The following is a 19,073-nucleotide window of genomic DNA, read 5'->3' on the forward strand; positions in this document are numbered from 1 at the left end:
GATAGCAAAGATTCTGTATAAGAGTTGTAGCTAGTGTTTCGCGGGTGATTTTGGTGTTTTCTTGTAACTTAGCTAGCTAATGTATTTCACATTTGGCTCTTATCTTCTTCATAGCATTAGTAAAACAAACTGACACAGATTAAGACATTGCTACTTCACACTCGTACAATATCTCCTCAATTAGCTAGCTAACGTTACACGTACCAGATCAGAAGCAGGTAACGTTAGCAAGCTAGGCTAACGTAAAATAGCTTAACTTTGGGTTTGTAGTGTGGTCTCCCCAGAGGATAAAAGATATCCACCGTGATGTCTCTTAGCGCTGTTCACGGAACACTGTCGAGCCTGCGGTCATGTCAGACAGACATTGGGACGGGAATGGACATAGTGTCAGATGTGGCTATGGACCTGATGGAATCTCAGGGTCAGGGTAAAGATTACAAGCACTCTCAGTAACGTTATGATTTTTACCCTCAGTTGCTTTGCTGGTCTTGGTTCAATCTCCGTTTTATTCTTTGTGTCTAATTTAACGCTACAGAATACCAGGAATATTCCCACAATTCCCGGGTATGAGGGTACTAGCTAGCTAATTATAGAAAATGTCTGTTTCCAACAACTAAGTATATTTACTCAAGTAACGTTACAGTAAGTTGACGTTAATTAACGTTACCTAACGTTAGCTACAATTTAGAGCTAAGTTACTTGTACTTACTACTACTACGTTAGGTTACTTGGGTATTTACATTTTATGCTACTCTACAGTATAAAAATAAGTTAAAAGTAGCTCCACCATAACCAACTAACGTTACATTTAAGTATCACTTGCATGTTAACCAATGAGCATGATCCATTCATATAATATTATACTTGCAAGGCACTTGCTGTACTTTTGATACGTCTGTTGTTATTACTTAAGTTTTTTTAGCGCATGCCGGATTTGAATGCAAGACTTTTATATGACTAGAGTATGTTTATAGTGTGGTATTGCTACTTTGAAGTAGGTAAATGATCTGAATACATCATTGTGCGTGCTGTTGTGTTATAGATGGAGAGGTGAACCCTGGCATCAAAGAGATGGAGGCCATGATCCTGGAGTGTGCCAAGCTGGACAGAGAGATTAACTACTTTGTTGACATTGTGCAACAAGTCACAGCAGAGGTAAGAGCAGCCTGCCATGGTCTAATTGCATAAGTGGAAAACACCCTTTCCCCCTTACTAAATTTTTAAATTAAAATTTTTATTTTTTTATTTATCCAGGTAAGTCGATTGAGAACACATTCTCATTTGCAACGATGACTTGCATTCACACAGTTACACATTCATAGCTGAATGAAATGAACAGGTCAGCCTCAGGATGCATTACTGAGATAAGGGCTATACAAAAAGTACATATAGATGATTGATTTTTTGGAAGGTCAGCACTCATGGTGGCTCCTGCTCCGCTGTGCACACCCAGATTTTTTTGGAGTGGCAAGTCTTAATGTCAAGGTGTTAGTCTTGAATGTCAGAGAAAACATTGAAGTTGACTTTAATTGTATAGGTCAAGGAAATAGTCTAACCTACTACCATTTCTGTAGAATACCACGCAGCAGCCAGAGGCCATGTTCAGCCTGTCTGCCAAAGTGAAGGAGAAGTTCACAGAGAAAATAAACGGGCTCTCTGACGCTGATCTGGAGAATCACAAGAAAGTAGTGGCCTTCAAGGACATCATCAAGAGCTCTCTCAACCAAGGTAAGGCCCAGACAGATAGGAGAAATAATCTAAATTTGTGCACTGCTCGACTCAATGTATTCAGGATTTATAATAGACATTGATAATAGCTGTGCTTGTGGGACGGCTTCTCAGCCAAGGAGAGAGAGAGAAGTCTTGGAATGTGTCCTTTTTTCAGCATAATTAGCTTAATTTTTAACACAACTCCCTTTGTTTACTGCTGAATAATTATATTTGCCTGTCACCCTGTAGAGTTAATTATCTGTTTTTTAATTGTTGTCCTTATTACACTCTTTATTTAAAAACGCGGCCACACTGAGACAATGCTATATTTTTAGGTTCTCTGTTTTAGGTTCTCATGTGTGGGTGGGTGTGTTCGATGTCTGTGTGCACCTGTGTGAGCCGGTGAGATTTTTGTGTGCATGTAGGTAGTAGAGGTGTGAATCTTCACTGATCTCCCGATTCGATTACGATTATCGTGTCTTTGATTCGATTCGATATCTCGATGCATCACGATGCGTCAAATACATTTTTCTATTAAAGCCATAATAAATGTAAAAACAAAACATTCTGCATTGCTCTAATGCTAAATAAATTGGATACATAAAACTACAGCACTGAGCACATGACAGCTATTGTCAAAGAATGCTGTTCGAATCGGACCTGTGACCATTTCCTGCATGTCTTCCCCCCTCTCTTTCTCATCTAGCTGTCCTATCAATAAAGGTGGAAAAGCCCAAAAAATAATCTTTGAAAACAAAAAAAACGTGGCGACATATCTCTGTTGTTAAGAGGCCCGCCGCGGAGTCAGCATTATCTATGAATGTACAAACTGCTGAGGGCGAAGTAAAGAAAAAGAAGGTAGCCTACTTTTCCGCATTGACAAATCGCTGAAAGCTGCTGCTGTTTTAATCCTGTCGGCTCTCTGCTGCTCAGTTCCACACCCACACCCACACCCACACCCACACCCACACCCACACCCACACCCACACACACACACACACACACACGGTGGATGCAGGAAAAACCGGAGATGAGACATATACGATGACCTAAATTGAGGACAGCTACGCTTGTTATTGTAAGTGCAATGATAAGTTAAAGTCCAATAAGTACTTTATCAAACTGTATGAATGTGTGTCCCAGGCCAGGATAGGATATTAACAATGTAAAGATCAACAAGCCACTGACAGATATGTTCAAATTTGATTAATTCAATAAATTATTATTATTTGTCTTAAATCCACCAGCCATTTTCATATTATACCAACATTTGCAGCATCCTGAGCCTTTTTGGTAAGGTTACTAGGAAAACTCAGCCCAGAGTAGTTTTATTCTCCCCAAAATAAGTTTCCTTTTTATTTTTAAAGAACTATACAAAAAAGCAACTTTCACTGTCTCTCGCAACTTCATTGCAACAAAAATACAAAAGACATTGCAACTTTTATCGCAATTTTTTACAAAAGCTCCCTCGAAATCAGGCATTTTGGGCCGCAACAATCTCAAAAAAAGGCCGCGAAATCCTGGAGGGACTGTTTAATGCTATGTTACTGAGAGATGAGTTCATATTTTTTTTGTTCATTAAACATGTAGGCCTACAATTACTGTAGAATATGACCAAACTGACCAAACACAATTTTACCATGGTCTCGCAGGCTTTTTTTCACATCACTTTTTATTGCCTATATTAATAAAATATGTATTAATAATAAAAAATAATGTATTGAAGCAATTCAAAATATGCTAGTGCACTTTCTTCTATAAATTTGAATTCCGGAAAAAGTGGCTGGTAAAAAATATAAGTGGCTGGTAAAATTGGGCATCCACCAGCCACAGTAGCTGGTGGGCAAAAAAGTTAATTTCCCACCCTGATTACCACCTAAGTGGGACATGTTGCTGTATTCCATAAACATAGTCTCAGCCAAGTCCATTTCCTTGCCTGCTGGATTATCTCACGTCATGTTGTCATCGATCCAGTTCATCATTGATCATTGTGACTGGACATTTGGGAGCTCACGGTATGTATGTTGTGTTTTCAGCCAACCAAGAGTCAGCAGAGAACACGGAGGAGCTCGATGAAGACATTGCAGTTACACAGAGCCAAGTCAACTTCACCTGCCCAGTCACACAGGTAGCCTGCTGACGTGTTATTTTACTAATTTCCCATTGAATGCTTTTTTTTTAATTTCAAAATATTCCCATCTTATTACATCTCCACCTAATTCCTGATAACATATTTAGTTTCAGTATCAGCAAAACATAGAAAGCCACCTTGATATGATGTTTTAGCAGCTAAATTGTGTTTTATTTTTTTGTCTGTGTGTTTCATTATATAACACACCACTGTGAACTTCTATTCAAGGTGGAAATGGTGAACCCGATGAAGAATAAGAAGTGCAACCACCACTATGATGAAGCAGCCATACTGGGCCTGATCAAATCAAGACACAGCCAGAAAAAGAAATGCCGGTAAGACACTCTCCCTTGGAGAACTGTTAGAAAGTTGAGTCAGGTTTCGCAGCAGTAAACAATTGGTGAGCTGGCGTGGGACCAGCAGTGTGCCTTAAATTACATTTTCTTTATTACACTGCTTTGATGTTGGAATGAAATTAAATGTGGCAGCTCCTAAAGGAACACTGATGAAATCCCAGTGCCGGCATATGCTTTTGTTAAAGACACCTGCCTATTGTCTTGAGTCTTGACTCAGGTCACTGTGCACACTATAGCAGCAATGCTCAAAGGACTTTCCTTATTGTGATTAGGTGTATGACTGATGAAACTTTGTTGTGCCTGTCGGTATCAGTGCAAGATTTTTTTTTTTTTAACTTGTGCTTGCTCACATGTTTTTGTTGTTGCATATTCTATTTGTGTCTTTTGTTAAAAGTTTCCTTGTCTTTCTCTGTCATCTAGCTGTCCTGTGGTGGGCTGTGGGAATACAGATGTGAAACAGTCCGATCTGATTCAGGACGCAATGCTGAGAAGAAAGATCCAGAGCCAAAAGAGAAACGGCAACCGGACGTAGTATTTATTTTTTTTCAAACGTTTTTATTTGCAGAACCATCGATCATAAACCTGTGTCATCGTGTTTATGTGTTAGCGATGAACGGGTTATGTTGTTGGCAGTAATTTGAGTTGTTTTCATAGGTACTCGGTTGTAACTAGCTGTTGGAAAATGTGCTTTTTATTCCGAGATTTGTACCTCAGTAAAACTGAATTACAATTTAAGAAGTGATGACTTGTTTGTATTTCAGCTGGAGCATTTTTTGCATACTCCAGTCTTGTTGAATGTAAATAAAAGTCGCAGACTTTTCATAAATGTATGACCAAACTTGTATTTGTAATTGGGAGTATGGGTAGATAGTTTTTCCTCATTATCTTTGCATGATGCAGTAATCTGACAGAACCACAAGAGAGCAGTGTCTGCATGAGGACACGGGATTTATGTTAAGAAATTAATTTCTCATCTCTTGGTTTATACAAATTTATATTTATGGAGGATTATTAGTAGAATTGTGACCACTGCTTGCATCTATAAATCCAGGAAGTGCTTTCTTTAGGTTAGTAATTGGAAATGTTGGAATCTTAACTTGTGATCCTCCTTTTTAAAATAAGACAACTTCTTCTAATTGTGGATACCTGAAGTAGCATACTGGTGAGACTAAATTAATTTCCTCAAAACACATTTGTGAATAAGCCATAAACGAACCATTCTTAGACATCTGCGGGAATGCACTTTGCACTTATGTGATGAAATCTCTGCCTTCCTGCGTCCTATGCTCCTTGTGAATGGTCTTTGTTCCAAAGAGAAACAAACAAAGCCTGTGTTGAGATCAAACTAGGTGAAGCTAATCTTTTAATAACCTTGCATCAGGCACTTTCAAAAAAAATCTCTTAATTACTCTTCCCCTCCTAAGAGTGCGTCACGCAGCACTAAGAGCATTTCGCCAATAAAGATATTAACTGGCAACAAATGATCTAGACTGGTGACTCATGCGATTCGCCACTCTACTTCGTTTTGAATTAGCATTCTGCAAATCTAATCTTGTTTACTGCACAACATGTGAAGTCACAGGTAATTTCACAACAACGGTTCAATTTGTGGGAAGGAAGTGCACCCAAACACGCATCAGCATTGCATTCACCATATCACAGGCAGAGCCAGTAAGCTGTTTCTTTGGAGGGAGGCAGAGCTGTAAATATCCTCAGAAATTCAATCATAATGTTGTATAGACATACAGTGCTGAGATAGATGTTTGCTTTCTTCTGGTTATGTTTGATCTGGAATTCACATTCGTCTGTTCAAATGCTCCAAGCAGTAGATGTAATGGCTGACTGAGACACTGTAAGCCTCAATGTCTGGCTTGTCCAAGAAGGATTTTACCTTTTGGCAGGAAGTGAACATAGTCTCACTTCCTGGCACAAGAATCCCGGCCGGGCCAGTGCCAGAACTGGATGGAGAGAGAGAGAGGAGAACAGCAGGTCTCAGATCAAATTGGTACACCAAAATTCTGGTTTGAGTCAGGTGCCATGCTCTTCTCCCGCAGCATTTAGGGGCTAAACATTATCTCTCCCTCTGAAGTGAATGGAACAATTGCCTTCAGTTGTTTAAAGACTGCAATTCATACCAGAACTTTGAAGAAAGTTTTGTGAAAAATGCACAAACAAAACATTGTTTAACACTACTGTACTTGATGTAACTCTACTACTGTAGTTTGATGATTATCCTGTGTTAGGATTCCTGTGTTCCTACTCATAAATTGCAAACTTGGAATGTGCATTTTCACAAACATTTTTGACAGTCACAGTATTGAAAGCACAGAGGTGAATAATACAATGAATGGTGGTTGATTTACATTAACCTTAGCTTCAGGGTCCTGCTATTGTGCATGCTGGCTCACTGTCATTCTGTCATGGCTTACTGGGACATTGGTATAGAACAGAGCCATTGTTAATGTTAATTAGTAACACCTGTGCTTTCCCTGCTATGACAAGTCAAAATGTCTGCTGAACAAAAAGGTCTTCTGTGAAGTTTAATTTAGGCAGAGTGCATTTCGGAGATGCTTAACCATCACTGTTTCGATATCCCTGCATGCATCAGTGATGTGTACATCTTCATAGGCAAAATGCTGCAAACTTAATATACACAAAGAACCATATGACATTATATAATCCGTTTGGATTTGATTGTATAAAGCTATGTCTGGTTGTTTAGAATGACGCAACCTTAAGTTCAATGGAACACTGTTATTGACTAAAAATGTATGCCCTCAGTTTTGCAGCACATTTGATTTGATCAAATAAACCAGCTTTGGTAAGTTAGTGTTTGAAAGAATGAAGAGAAGTATAGTTAAAAGCATTTAGTCATGATTAGTAGTGTATCTCAAGTCTTTATGATGCTAACCCTTGAATTCCATCACAAGTCTCTGTACAAATTGCCAAAGAGGTTTCACTTTTACACCTCATTTCAACATAGCACACCACTGTCTGAGTATGGCGATAATTAAATAATGAACTGGCATACTATGACCGACTAATTATCAAGTGTTGTTGTACAAAGGACAGAATTTCATGAGAAAGTGGTCCAAACAGCCCACATGGACTTCTCTCTCCTCACACTCTGGAGGTGTCTTCTCCTCTGTTCATGAAAGTTTGATGTTTGAATTTCCTTATTAACTTTTTTTATGGACTCACACCTCTTTAGTAGAATTGCATGAAGACTGCTTTTGTTAATTAAAGTAATTAAGTATATATTAATTAAGTATGCATGTATAATCCAGATACAGTGAGGAAAATAAGTATTTGAACACCCTGCTATTTTGCAAGTTCTCCCACTTAGAAATCATGGAGGGGTCTGAAATTGTCATCGTAGGTGCATGTCCACTGTGAGAGACATAATCTAAAAAAAAAAATATCCAGAAATCACAATGTATGATTTTTTTTTAACTATTTATTTGTATGATACAGCTGCAAATAAGTATTTGAACACCTGTCTATCAGCTAGAATTCTGACCCTCAAAGACCTGTTAGTCTGCCTTTAAAATGTCCACCTCCACTCCATTTATTATCCTAAATTCGATGCCCTGTCTGAGGTCGTTAGCTGCATAAAGACACCTGTCCACCCCATACAATCAGTAAGAATCCAACTACTAACATGGCCAAGACCAAAGAGCTGTCCAAAGACACTAGAGACAAAATTGTACACCTCCACAAGGCTGGAAAGGGCTACGGGGAAATTGCCAAGCAGCTTGGTGAAAAAAGGTCCACTGTTGGAGCAATCATTAGAAAATGGAAGAAGCTAAACATGACTGTCAATCTCCCTCGGACTGGGGCTCCATGCAAGATCTCACCTCGTGGGGTCTCAATGATCCTAAGAAAGGTGAGAAATCAGCCCAGAACTACACGGGAGGAGCTGGTCAATGACCTGAAAAGAGCTGGGACCACCGTTTCCAAGGTTACTGTTGGTAATACACTAAGACGTCATGCTTTGAAATCATGCATGGCACGGAAGGTTCCCCTGCTTAAACCAGCACATGTCAAGGCCCGTCTTAAGTTTGCCAATGACCATTTGGATGATCCAGAGAAGTCATGGGAGAAAGTCATGTGGTCAGATGAGACCAAAATAGAACTTTTTGGTCATAATTCCACTAACCGTGTTTGGAGGAAGAAGAATGATGAGTACCATCCCAAGAACACCATCCCTACTGTGAAGCATGGGGGTGGTAGCATCATGCTTTGGGGGTGTTTTTCTGCACATGGGACAGGGCGACTGCACTGTATTAAGGAGAGGATGACCGGGGCCATGTATTGCGAGATTTTGGGGAACAACCTCCTTCCCTCAGAGCATTGAAGATGGGTCGAGGCTGGGTCTTCCAACATGACAATGACCCGAAGCACACAGCCAGGATAACCAAGGAGTGGCTCTGTAAGAAGCATATCAAGGTTCTGGCGTGGCCTAGCCAGTCTCCAGACCTAAACCCAATAGAGAATCTTTGGAGGGAGCTCAAACTCCGTGTTTCTCAGCGACAGCCCAGAAACCTGACTGATCTAGAGAAGATCTGTGTGGAGGAGTGGGCCAAAATCCCTCCTGCAGTGTGTGCAAACCTGGTGAAAAACTACAGGAAACGTTTGACCTCTGTAATTGCAAACAAAGGCTACTGTACCAAATATTAACATTGATTTTTCTCAGGTGTTCAAATACTTATTTGCAGCTGTATCATACAAATAAATAGTTAAAAAATCATACATTGTGATTTCTGGAATTTTTTTTTTTTTAGATTGTCTCTCACAGTGGACATGCACCTACGATGACAATTTCAGACCCCTCCATGATTTCTAAGTGGGAGAACTTGCAAAATAGCAGGGTGTTCAAATACTTATTTTCCTCACTGTATACTTTATGATCTGTATATGCTGTATGTTTATAAACGTTTGGGATTATTCTCCCCCTTTGGACTCATATGGACTTTGGAAGTCCATATGTGATAAACCCAGGTGAGTTATTTTTTTTAATTATGTAACCTATACCATTCGTTCGTACTCCGTACTATAAGCTACAATGAACAAAAATATTTTTATTTTCATCCAATAGTATACTGAACATGTATTAAACCATAGTGATTAAATACATTCATTACAGTATTTTACTTTGATAAACTCCTTGACATAATCTCACTTTGTGGGTAGTTTTAAGTAAACTAAATATGTAAATGAGGCGTAAAGGTGTACTGTCGCTTTAAATGACAACACCTCCCAGCAGTCACTGGGTCCTGGGTGAGTTTCGCTGCAACAAGCGCTGTGGTTCATACTACAGACAGACAGGCTGTGAAGCAGAGGAAACCACACAACACCCCAGCATACAGGAAGCAGCAGCAACAACACACTCTCAAATCCTGCTCCTTTTACCGATGTGACAACAGGAGCGCGTGGAAAAGCTGCTGCCAGGAGCTGAACCGCAGGTGAGTCCGTCTGCGCACTGAGCTGGAGGAAATGACCAGGAGCAACAGTAAAGTAGCCTTCATTTGAGAAAGATTAACATGACGAGCAGAAGAGTAGGTGATATGGTACAGTACTATATGACGTAAAAATAGCAGTGGTTATATCGGGGAGTAGGATATGTCGAAACTGTGAACCAACAGGTGTGTCTGGTCACACCTGTTGGGAATGTATGCTTAGTAGTCTAGTTTAACTTGCACATTGGCTTCTAGGCGTTGAACTCGTTGTTTAAGCTCCTTTCTTTTTCTCTTTATGTGCAGATTCGGCGCAGTCGGTGTTCATTCGGAGGATAAATAGCCTACAGCCGGGCATGGATTATTGGTACCCGTTTTCACCGCTTTGGATTTAGTTAAGATACCGTGCGCCTCCCTCTGCCTCTCCTCCCAGGTGAAGTGACCAAGGAAGCAAAGAACAGGTGGATCCTGTTTCTGTGTTCAGCTTTATCCGCCTGTCACCTTTATGGGGAACCAGGTGGAGAAACTTACGCATTTAAATTACGCAGAGGTGCCAACGGCGGACCCGAATGGGTTCGACCCGGACGACGACGGACCGCGGATCGGCGTCTCTTACATTTTCTCCAACAACGACGACGACGACGAGCAGGACGAACATTTGGACCGCTTTTCATCGGACAAGCACCGCGTGGTGAACCATGAGGAGAAGCCCTACGACCCCGAGGACGAGCTGGAGTGTGCGATTTACTACCGAGAGGAGTGCGTCTACGAGACAAGCCGCGGAGCCGCGGCTCACTCTGCGGAAAGTCTCCTGAACAAGTGCAGACCGGGAGACCTGCTGGAGTTTGTGGCGACTGGACAGTATCCTCACTGGGCTGTTTACGTCGGGGACTTCCAGGTGGTACATATGCACAGAGCTGAGATAAAGAACAACTTTCTCACCGATGTGAGCCAGGGTAAAAAAGGCAGGATAGTGAACGGCCTCTACAGGTACCGTGCGCTCCCGCCGGAGGTGATCGTGCGCAACGCCCTGGACCATGTTGGCTCGAGAGACAGAGAGCTGTACTGGAGAAACTCTGAGTGCTTTGCTGCCTGGTGCCGCTTTGGCAAACGGGAGTTTAAAATCGGAGGGGAGATAAGGATAGGAAAGCAGCCGTACAAGTTAAAATTACTCTTTTCAGAAAAGAAGAGTCACGTCCTGGAGTTTCAGAGCCTGGAGGACGTGATCATGGAAAAAAGGAGGAACGATCAGATCGGCAAAGATGCTGTGACGCAAGAGCTGGCCAACCACCTGAACGCAACACATGAAATCAAAGAGGAGCATTTCGTTAACTGATTGTGGATGCTCGGTAACCTGGTGCGGATTGGAGTTTTAGGTTAAAGGATGTGTTCAATGAACAACTCTCATGCTGAAAAACAAAGCGTGTTTGTTGTTGGGGGAGCATTTATCCCTCGCAGTCAACCAACAAGAGCTTTGTATGTGGGCTTGGGTGCATGAGCCAAACAAAAGTGCATTTTAAGAGGGAGTTCTAATTGATCCAAAGTGCATTAGCAGAGCAGATCACGGGGGGGGGGGGGTAGAATTCCCATGAAACAAGTGAAAATTGCGCTCGATTGTGTTTTTTTTGCCTCCAACGGCGCCTTCCAGGCAGCTAACCTTAACCCTAAACATAACCATTGCCGCGCTGCCTGGGAGGAGACGTTGGGGGCAAAAAAAAAACCAAAGACCGAAAAGTGCACACTGGCAAATGTCCTTCCTCCTTTTTGAAGAAAAATGATTTTACACACCCAACCCAATATTATGTGACTTGATGGATACATTTGCATCTGAGCTGCACCTGCACTCTAATCATTTGGGGATGAAGTCAAAATTGAATTGCCCACAATTATCTTTCTAATCCAATGACTATTTGCACAGAGGGCAAAACCTCTCCAGTGTACTTGTTTGTACCTGACTGCTAAAACGCTCGCTCCTGTAGCCTACAACTCAGGTGATGGTGATCAATACAGATTGGACGAGAGACTTGCTGTATTATTGTGTGTCAACCTTGAGGATTTGCTTTATATCCAATCATCACACAGCTTTACCTACTCTGACTGCTTTGTAAACACAGTTATGACAGCTGTGCACCTTTACTGATTCACCCATTTCAACAGTTTATTTTTTTGGAAAAAAAATATGTTTGTATTAAGGAGTATGGAAATAAATATATATTTGAACAGTAAAGTTTTTATTTATTTTTTCAGTGAAGGATTGCGACGTTGCCCCTTTTTTCTTTTTTTTTTTTTTTTTTAAATGATTTATGGCAATGCTGGTTCAATACTAACCAATATCAAACCATGAATCTCAGGAAATAGGAGAGGTTATTCTATATGCTAACCAAACCCGACATCCTAAACACCAGCCATTGTTTGCACTGCACAGACTAGTATTTGAAAGCAGCCACATCCTCACCTTCCCAGTTCACACCCCAGGGGAGCCAGCGCTCTACCTGTTCCACCAGTAAGATCCCAGCCCTTTGTCTGTTGTTGGACTGCCCTACAGTTAAAGCACTTAATGCTGCCAGTTTTGATCTGTGCTGGACATTTTGCTTTGTTTACACCTCTGCTGGCTGAAGATAAGTCATTCTTGAAAGTTTAGCCGTAGGCTAAGAATGTTTCTCACCCATATTTGGCTTTTTCTCCTTCTGCTGAAATTACAGCATTAATTTACATTTCGGTCAAAGGTGCAATTTTGTTTGTTTACACCCAGAAATAGGCTCAATTTTAACTCGGCCAAATAACATTCCCATTTTGCTTATATAAAGATACAATATACGAAAGGATAATGTGCATATTGTATATAATTCCAGTTGATATGATTTGATAAGATTAAAGTTTTGATGAGAAACGGGCCATGAAAGTAAAATTGTCAGATTACAACAGGTGCACAATTGAGATACCTAATAAAGTTAAAATGCCAATGTCCAAATGAAGTCAAACAACAAAAGCTTGTGAAACACTTCACAGTATGTTCACATCCAGACGCTGCAACGGAAATTACAGCAAGCTCTGAGGTTGATTTGAACTGTGAGATAGCTTGTTTTTTTCCCTCTGTGTTTCAGAGGAAGCAGATGACTCCCTCATAGCCACTCCGTAGATGAGTTACTTTGCCTGTTTGTTTTCCTCTGGTAATATTTGCGTGGAGATAATACCGTAGTCATTTTGCTGCAGGTAAGGACCCACTGGACCCAAAGCAGGATCATCATCAGCACTGGTACCAAATAGGAAAGCTGCAGGACACATTAGCATTTCTTCAATCCTCTGTGGTCTACCACTGTGATGAGGAAAGTGTGTGTGTGTGTGTGTGTGTATTTATGGTAATCTGTCATATTTTTTTAGCACCAAGAAAATCTGAGTAGCATTGGGTAACGCACACTATGTTAAAGCAGCTGCCAGTAGAGTTTTGTAATAGTGAATATTAACTGACATTTTTCATCATGTGTGACAAAACTGAAATGGAATTATACTTACATCATATATTACATTTAATTAGATTTTTCTCTCCACAAATTGTCAGCATACGTATACTGTACCATGAGCTATGCAAAAAAAATAAAAACAAATACAAAATGAACTCTCGGCTGAGATAAAGACATCAAGCTGTCAGCTGAGTTGTTATAAATCTGAGTAGGGTTTTATTGTGCAGCTTGTTTGTTGGTGAAAGCTGCCCTGTGGAGCTTTCTTGCAAACAAAGTTGTTTACATGTAATGTTACCCCACCAAAACATATAGTGTGTATATTTGAGGTCTAGCATCTACATCTACATGTTGAATGTATTTTTTCCTCATTTTTAGTTAGTTATACATTTTTTATTATTTTTCTCATTTAAAATGTTTCCTAGTTTGTCTTCTTCTCTACCTTTATTGATGCTATGCTGAGCTTCTTTGTGCGTTGCATCACCTGTTAATCAGCAGAATAGTGTGGAAATGGCCCAACAAAACCCACTTATAAAAACATTGCTCCATCATGTTCCTAGTTGTAAAAACTCCACAGGGTATCTTTAATTAAGCTTGTCTACACAGAAATTAAACAATTTTCACATTTCCGTCCAATAGCCCGAGAAAGCTGAGCCAGTGGATGTAAATTACCCTTTAGAAAAAGGCCACCAGTGCGATCTGTAACCAAACTCGATCCGATGCTACTGAGCGTGAGAGCCGTCTTTTATGACACAAAACGTGTGAAACCAGGGGAAGCTTTGGATTTGACACATTGGCTCATTCACATCAGCCTTTTGGCCAGTGAGTCTGTCATGTTTCCTTTGGAGGATTGGAGGAAAGCCCACACCCTTCAGGCAAAACTGGCAACATTACAGAAGTTGGGGACGAGCCAGAACTCCAATCAAACTCACCCCATGTTAACAAAATGTCATTATCTACAAAAACTTCTTCCCACACGCAAACATGTCTGAACTTTAGAGGAGTGTGTGCTCATGAGGAGATTCTATCTGACATGCCTACAGGAAGCGGGAGTGTATTTTAGACATGGCCTTGAGCCACTGCGAGATTGTTATCCATGTGGGACAAACACTGTGTAGCTTAAAGATGGATATTTTGAGGACATTTGGCAATTTCAGGTTATGTGATCCACTATTTAGAATATGTATATCACCTCAGGGGTTTTATTAGATTGCCAGTTTTATGCCACTTTTGCTGCTCAAACAGTGTCTGAACTGCTAAGGTGTTTGCCAATAGATAGGATTCCTCTTAAAGCAGCAAAGATTGGGATTTATGAATGGCTGTTGGGGAAAGAGAGTGTGCTTGTAAGATAAGATAGTTAAACAGATGACTAAGATTACACCAGCCTTTGATAAGCAGTGCCATGTTGAATGTTTCAATATTTTTTTTAATTCAAATTTTGCCAGCATTGATGTGAACAGTAATTTGATACTCTCTAATAACCAGGCCACTTTACATCATGTTAACAGTTAAAAAAAAAATGTTTCCTCACCTTAAAAAACATCCGCTGTAGACAGGAACAGAGTGCTGTTTGTCAGGCAATTTTCACTGCCCACTCCCCTGAATCATGTTTATGCTTGTGTTTGAGGAGACACTTCCATTTCCTGTGAATTAGAGAGAGTGTAATGAAACACCAAAATGAACTACACTGCATTCATTAACAGTTACTGATCCACAGTGCTGCAACTCGTACAACTTTTTTTCTTTACATTTTACTGTAAACTTTACTTCCAGCACCATCCACCTGCATTGGGTTAATAATTTATACGGGACTCCAGCAGCTTGACTTGGACTGAACTGTATTTACTGTTGGTTTCAGACTGTGATCATTTCTTGTCCCGCAGTGGGATGACCGCTGACCGTTGTTTTTTCAGCCGCACAAAGGCAAAGTCCATTCCCTCCCAGTTCCATGGAGTTCTAGCGTTGCCCCCCCCCTTTTGCAAAGCAACATTCCCAAAACCAAAAGTTTTACACTGTTTGTGCTTCACCTGCTACTTTTCAACTGAATTAAATATAGTTTGTATGCTACCACACATAAAGGCGGGCAACCAATGTTCCCTTCCTTCCTTTGTGGTTTCTTTCACTCTCCTTGACAAATGTGGTTTCGTAGGACTGAGCAGTAGGCTGTGAAGGTAAAGCCTCTGTTAACAGCTAGGATGGGGAAATTGCTGAGCTTAGAAATGATCAATTTAAAAGACATCATGATGGTTCAAAGGAAATAAGGAAACAAGAATACTAAATTTAGCAAGTCAGGCGGGGTGAAGATACAAGACATGATTTGAAAGGATAGCTTTGTAAGACCATGTAAGAATATCTTTAATTTGGTCATTGTGACTAGAGGAAGAGGGCACATTTTTAGACAACTACAGCTGATGAGGAGCTCATCAGAATGGAATCAGGCCCCATTCTAGTTTGAGCTGTTGTGTCCGGTCAGCCAGGGCTGTCTGGTTTACATAAGCAGAGCCAGACAACAAGAAAGGGCCCCGAGGAAGGCTTCAATAAACTGACCCTGTTTCTTTGGATGGTGATGGATGAATGAGCGAATAAAAGAATGGAAGAAAGAGATGGGAGATTGTTGCCTTTAAGCACTCTGACCTGTTTGCCACTTCATTTATTTATGGCAGGCTGATTCAATAGCTATCAACATTTTTTTTATCCGGAGGCATCACAGAGAATCCTGGCCAGCATTGTGCGGGTTAACAGAGGTTAAAAATCGCAAAATTACTATTTAATGATGCCAATTATGTCAAGTATAAAACTGTAGGCCTTTTGAAAAATCTCCTTTTATTTTTCTCACTCAGTTTTATTCTTTCTCTGTTTTTTTCTGATCCGCCTTAGGAGTTGACAGAGAATTTGGCTTGTGTTACATTAAAATCCTTAATCTCTAGAGATTAAAGGAAAGACTTTTATATTACTTACAACCCAATATCTACTATAATCTCTAAATTGCTGGTGTTTTAGACTCATGAAATCAAAAGGAGCCCCACAGTTTTGGAAAAGTGTCAGTTTTGTTTGTGGAGTGTGTTTCCCCTTGCAGCAAGAGTCCTAACCCCCTATCAGTGGCTTTTATTAGAGCGGCTGTCTTTAAAAAAAAAAAAAAAACCTCCTCCAAGATCCCAGGATCTTCTTTAATTTCAATTCCACATCTCTGCTACTGTGCAACTGTGTCACTTTAATTGTCAGGGACAGAGCTGGGTTTTCTTATGCCCTTCACCGATAAAATAAAATAAATATAAATCCAGTAACCCGTTATGTTCTACCTTTCTTCCTTGCCTCACTCTTTCTTCGTTAGCTTTCTTGTTTATATTCTGCTATTCTTATTATCACAATGTTGTCCATGACTCAGGCTTTTTCACTTTTTATGCTAACTATGCCCCATTCGTTCTAATGAATTTGCAGATTTGAGATGACTGCAGGTGGTTTAGTGAAGTGCTGTCCCTCCTGCACGCCACACAGAAAAAGCCGAAGCAGTGGAGCAAAAACTGCCACAAAACACTTGACCGACCACAGAGTCCCGATCATTATTAAGTGTCTGCAGGAGTCCACAAGCAGGCCTGTTCTACAATAGCCTTAAAGGAATAGTTTGATATTTTGGGAAATACGCTTAGATGAGAAGATCGATACCACTTTCACATCTGCACCGTAAATATACAGCCAGCAGACCGTTAGCTTAGCATAAAGAAACACGGAAACACCTAGCATGGCTATGTTAACTAGTGATCTTAAGGCTTTAGTGCGTAACTTTTTTATATTAATGAACGTCCATTACATTCAAGCCTTGCCAAATGAGTTGCTACAAAGCTAATTAAGACTATCAACTCCACACAACTCTCTCTTTATTTCTCAGTATGGCTATGTTCAGAAACTGGTGTTGTCCGGGCGACTTTTGAGCGCAGAAACTCGAGTGAAGATAATTACCTCTTCTGAAGAGTCCATCATGTTTTTTTAATCCTCCGTGTCCTCCTTGGCTACTAGCAACTGCGTGGAGGAGGGGTGGGGGCGCGTGCGCGATTACGGAAGGCTTGTGTCATGTGGATGCAAGAAAAGTGGTGTTATCATTACTTAGAATTCCTCATGAGGGAGACAGAAACTACGCACTATAGTTTTAAGAGGTGCTGGTAGGCGTCTTTTGTTACCTTCAGCAAAGATCCTTTATACTAAAGATAGGGCATTTCAAGCAGCGCCAATGGTATGAAATGGCACACACTTCCTGTCTCCTAAAGGGGCGTGGCCTCGTTTGAACGTGTAGTGAACGTCGTGTTGATGGATGAAAAGTTATAGCATCACAGAGATTAATTTTATTAGGGCATTCATGAACGTTAGCTGACGTTAGCTTCTCTGTGTTGCCAGATCTCGCGAGAGTTTGGTCCTGAGACAGAAACAGGTCTTTGTCCGTCTGAATTATTTTAGTGTCAGAATGTTCTGGAGATATGTGGCTTGTGGGAAATGGGTCCAATATTTACTTTGGTGACTATGGGGCGAAAGGATCGCTCATAGTCCACGTCCATGTTCACGTTTACTTCTCTCATTGGAATCAATACACTCGGACCTGCCACTAGTCTCCTAAAGAGGCGTGGCAGTGGCGGAGCCCACGTGACACAGATACAAGAAATTACTCCGAGTTACACACGAGTCACCTTCAGACACATGCAGGCTAGCTGTTTCCTCCTGTTTCAAGTCTTTATGCTAAGCTAAGCTAACCGGAAACTGGCTGTAGTCATATTAATCTCCCAAAATGTAGAACTATTCCTTTAAAACAAGTTCAACAATGACAACAAATTGTTTTATGAATGGAAGTTTAGGATAAAAGAAAGCCTATTGGTGAACTGATGATAAAACATGACTAGTTTGGACCAGAGACATTCATTTTAAGCCTTTATCCTAACATGTACTTATTATTATCTGCACCTTTCTGTATGATATCTCTTGATTTTAAAGTATTAACTAAAACAAAAAACAAAGTATACTGTGGATTTAGTTTTATACTGTGTTCCAAACTAAACAAAAAAATAGAAAAAGTGAAAGAAAAACAGAAAAAGTGGGGGATATGACAAACACACATTTATGTACATTAATACATCTTTACCCATACATACACGTTCATACAGACATGTGTGACATGTGTGTGTATGCACGCCCGTGCGTACATGCTAATTACAGTAAGTAGTCACTTAGACTTACCTTCTGATACATTTTGATGATGTAGTTATAATTTCCTATCATCTAAACTCCACCTTTTCTCAAACACACCTTCCATACTTTTCTATTTTATTAAACCAGGGCTTTAGTTTTTTTTATCCAACCTTTTGTTATTTGCTTCAGTACTGTGATTTTTGGAATTCTGAATAGCCCGTGAGTGTAGATTTAGGCATGAACCACTGATCCATTATTGCAGGGGTATGACATGTTCACTGTGACTGCTGATGCTGAATGGACAAAAGGTCTGCACGTTGTTTAGAAAAGGTTAACCCAAGTGACATTTTCTGTGTGTGTGTGTGTGTGTGTGTGTGTGTGTAGTTTAAGCAAACTTAACCTTTGCTCTATGCAGATGTACTGTGCATGTGTGAGTGTTTAATAAACTTGTTCATAGAATAGAATATAATAGTTTATTTGTCATTGCTTTACAGACAACGAAAAGCAGTTTAGCAGCTCCACATTGACAGCATAACACAACATTAAAAACACAAACAGTCATGCCAAGTGAGTGTTTAATAAACGTGTTCATGTTTCCCTGCTGTGCAAATAGAGCGGGGGGATGTTGTAATGCTCACATTTATTCACATTAAATTAATTTCCACCTGCATGTTGTCATCACAAAAAATCATCACCACCATGGCTCTGATTTCCCATTCCATCTCCAGCTGTTGAGCATCCCATCATCCTTTGTTGGTGTCCGCTATGAAAGCAGGTGGGCTCAGTCGCA

General features: G+C 40.4%; 2 protein-coding genes across 3 annotated transcripts in view; both read left to right on the forward strand.

Moving 5' to 3' along the window:
- The first annotated feature begins 34 nt into the window (after window positions 1-34).
- On the forward strand, window positions 35-4,735 carry nsmce2 (NSE2 (MMS21) homolog, SMC5-SMC6 complex SUMO ligase). Of its 2 annotated transcripts, none has more exons than XM_031278297.1 (6): window positions 35-427; window positions 1,043-1,155; window positions 1,575-1,728; window positions 3,747-3,838; window positions 4,070-4,176; window positions 4,618-4,735. In XM_031278297.1, exons 1-6 carry the CDS (start codon window positions 307-309, stop codon window positions 4,727-4,729), a joined length of 699 nt encoding a protein of 232 aa, XP_031134157.1. In that variant the 5' UTR covers window positions 35-306; the 3' UTR covers window positions 4,730-4,735. The 2 variants fall into 2 exon arrangements, with proteins under 2 accessions (XP_031134157.1, XP_031134158.1); XM_031278298.1 differs by having other exon boundaries at window positions 35-421.
- A 4,724-nt stretch (window positions 4,736-9,459) lies between these two features.
- lratd2b (LRAT domain containing 2b) overlaps window positions 9,460-19,073 on the forward strand; it is a 13,121-nt gene continuing 3,507 nt past the window's right edge. The window contains exons 1-2 of the mRNA XM_031278348.1: window positions 9,460-9,662; window positions 9,960-11,196. Coding sequence (XP_031134208.1) covers window positions 10,159-10,989 — 831 coding nt within the window. The 5' untranslated portion in view covers window positions 9,460-9,662; window positions 9,960-10,158 and the 3' untranslated portion in view covers window positions 10,990-11,196. The remainder of the gene's footprint in view (window positions 9,663-9,959; window positions 11,197-19,073) is intronic.

The sequence above is a fragment of the Sander lucioperca genome, chromosome 10, assembly GCF_008315115.2.
Source record: "Sander lucioperca isolate FBNREF2018 chromosome 10, SLUC_FBN_1.2, whole genome shotgun sequence".
NCBI classification, from domain to species: domain Eukaryota; kingdom Metazoa; phylum Chordata; class Actinopteri; order Perciformes; family Percidae; genus Sander; species Sander lucioperca.

Bases quoted from the DNA above. Each gene is read 5' to 3' on its own strand.
- nsmce2 (XM_031278297.1), top strand. From the start codon at position 307: ATGTCTCTTAGCGCTGTTCACGGAACACTGTCGAGCCTGCGGTCATGT. The intron at 1,156-1,574 runs GTAAGAGCAGCC...CCATTTCTGTAG, and splicing joins TGCAACAAGTCACAGCAGAG to AATACCACGCAGCAGCCAGA. The intron at 1,729-3,746 runs GTAAGGCCCAGA...TTGTGTTTTCAG, and splicing joins CAAGAGCTCTCTCAACCAAG to CCAACCAAGAGTCAGCAGAG.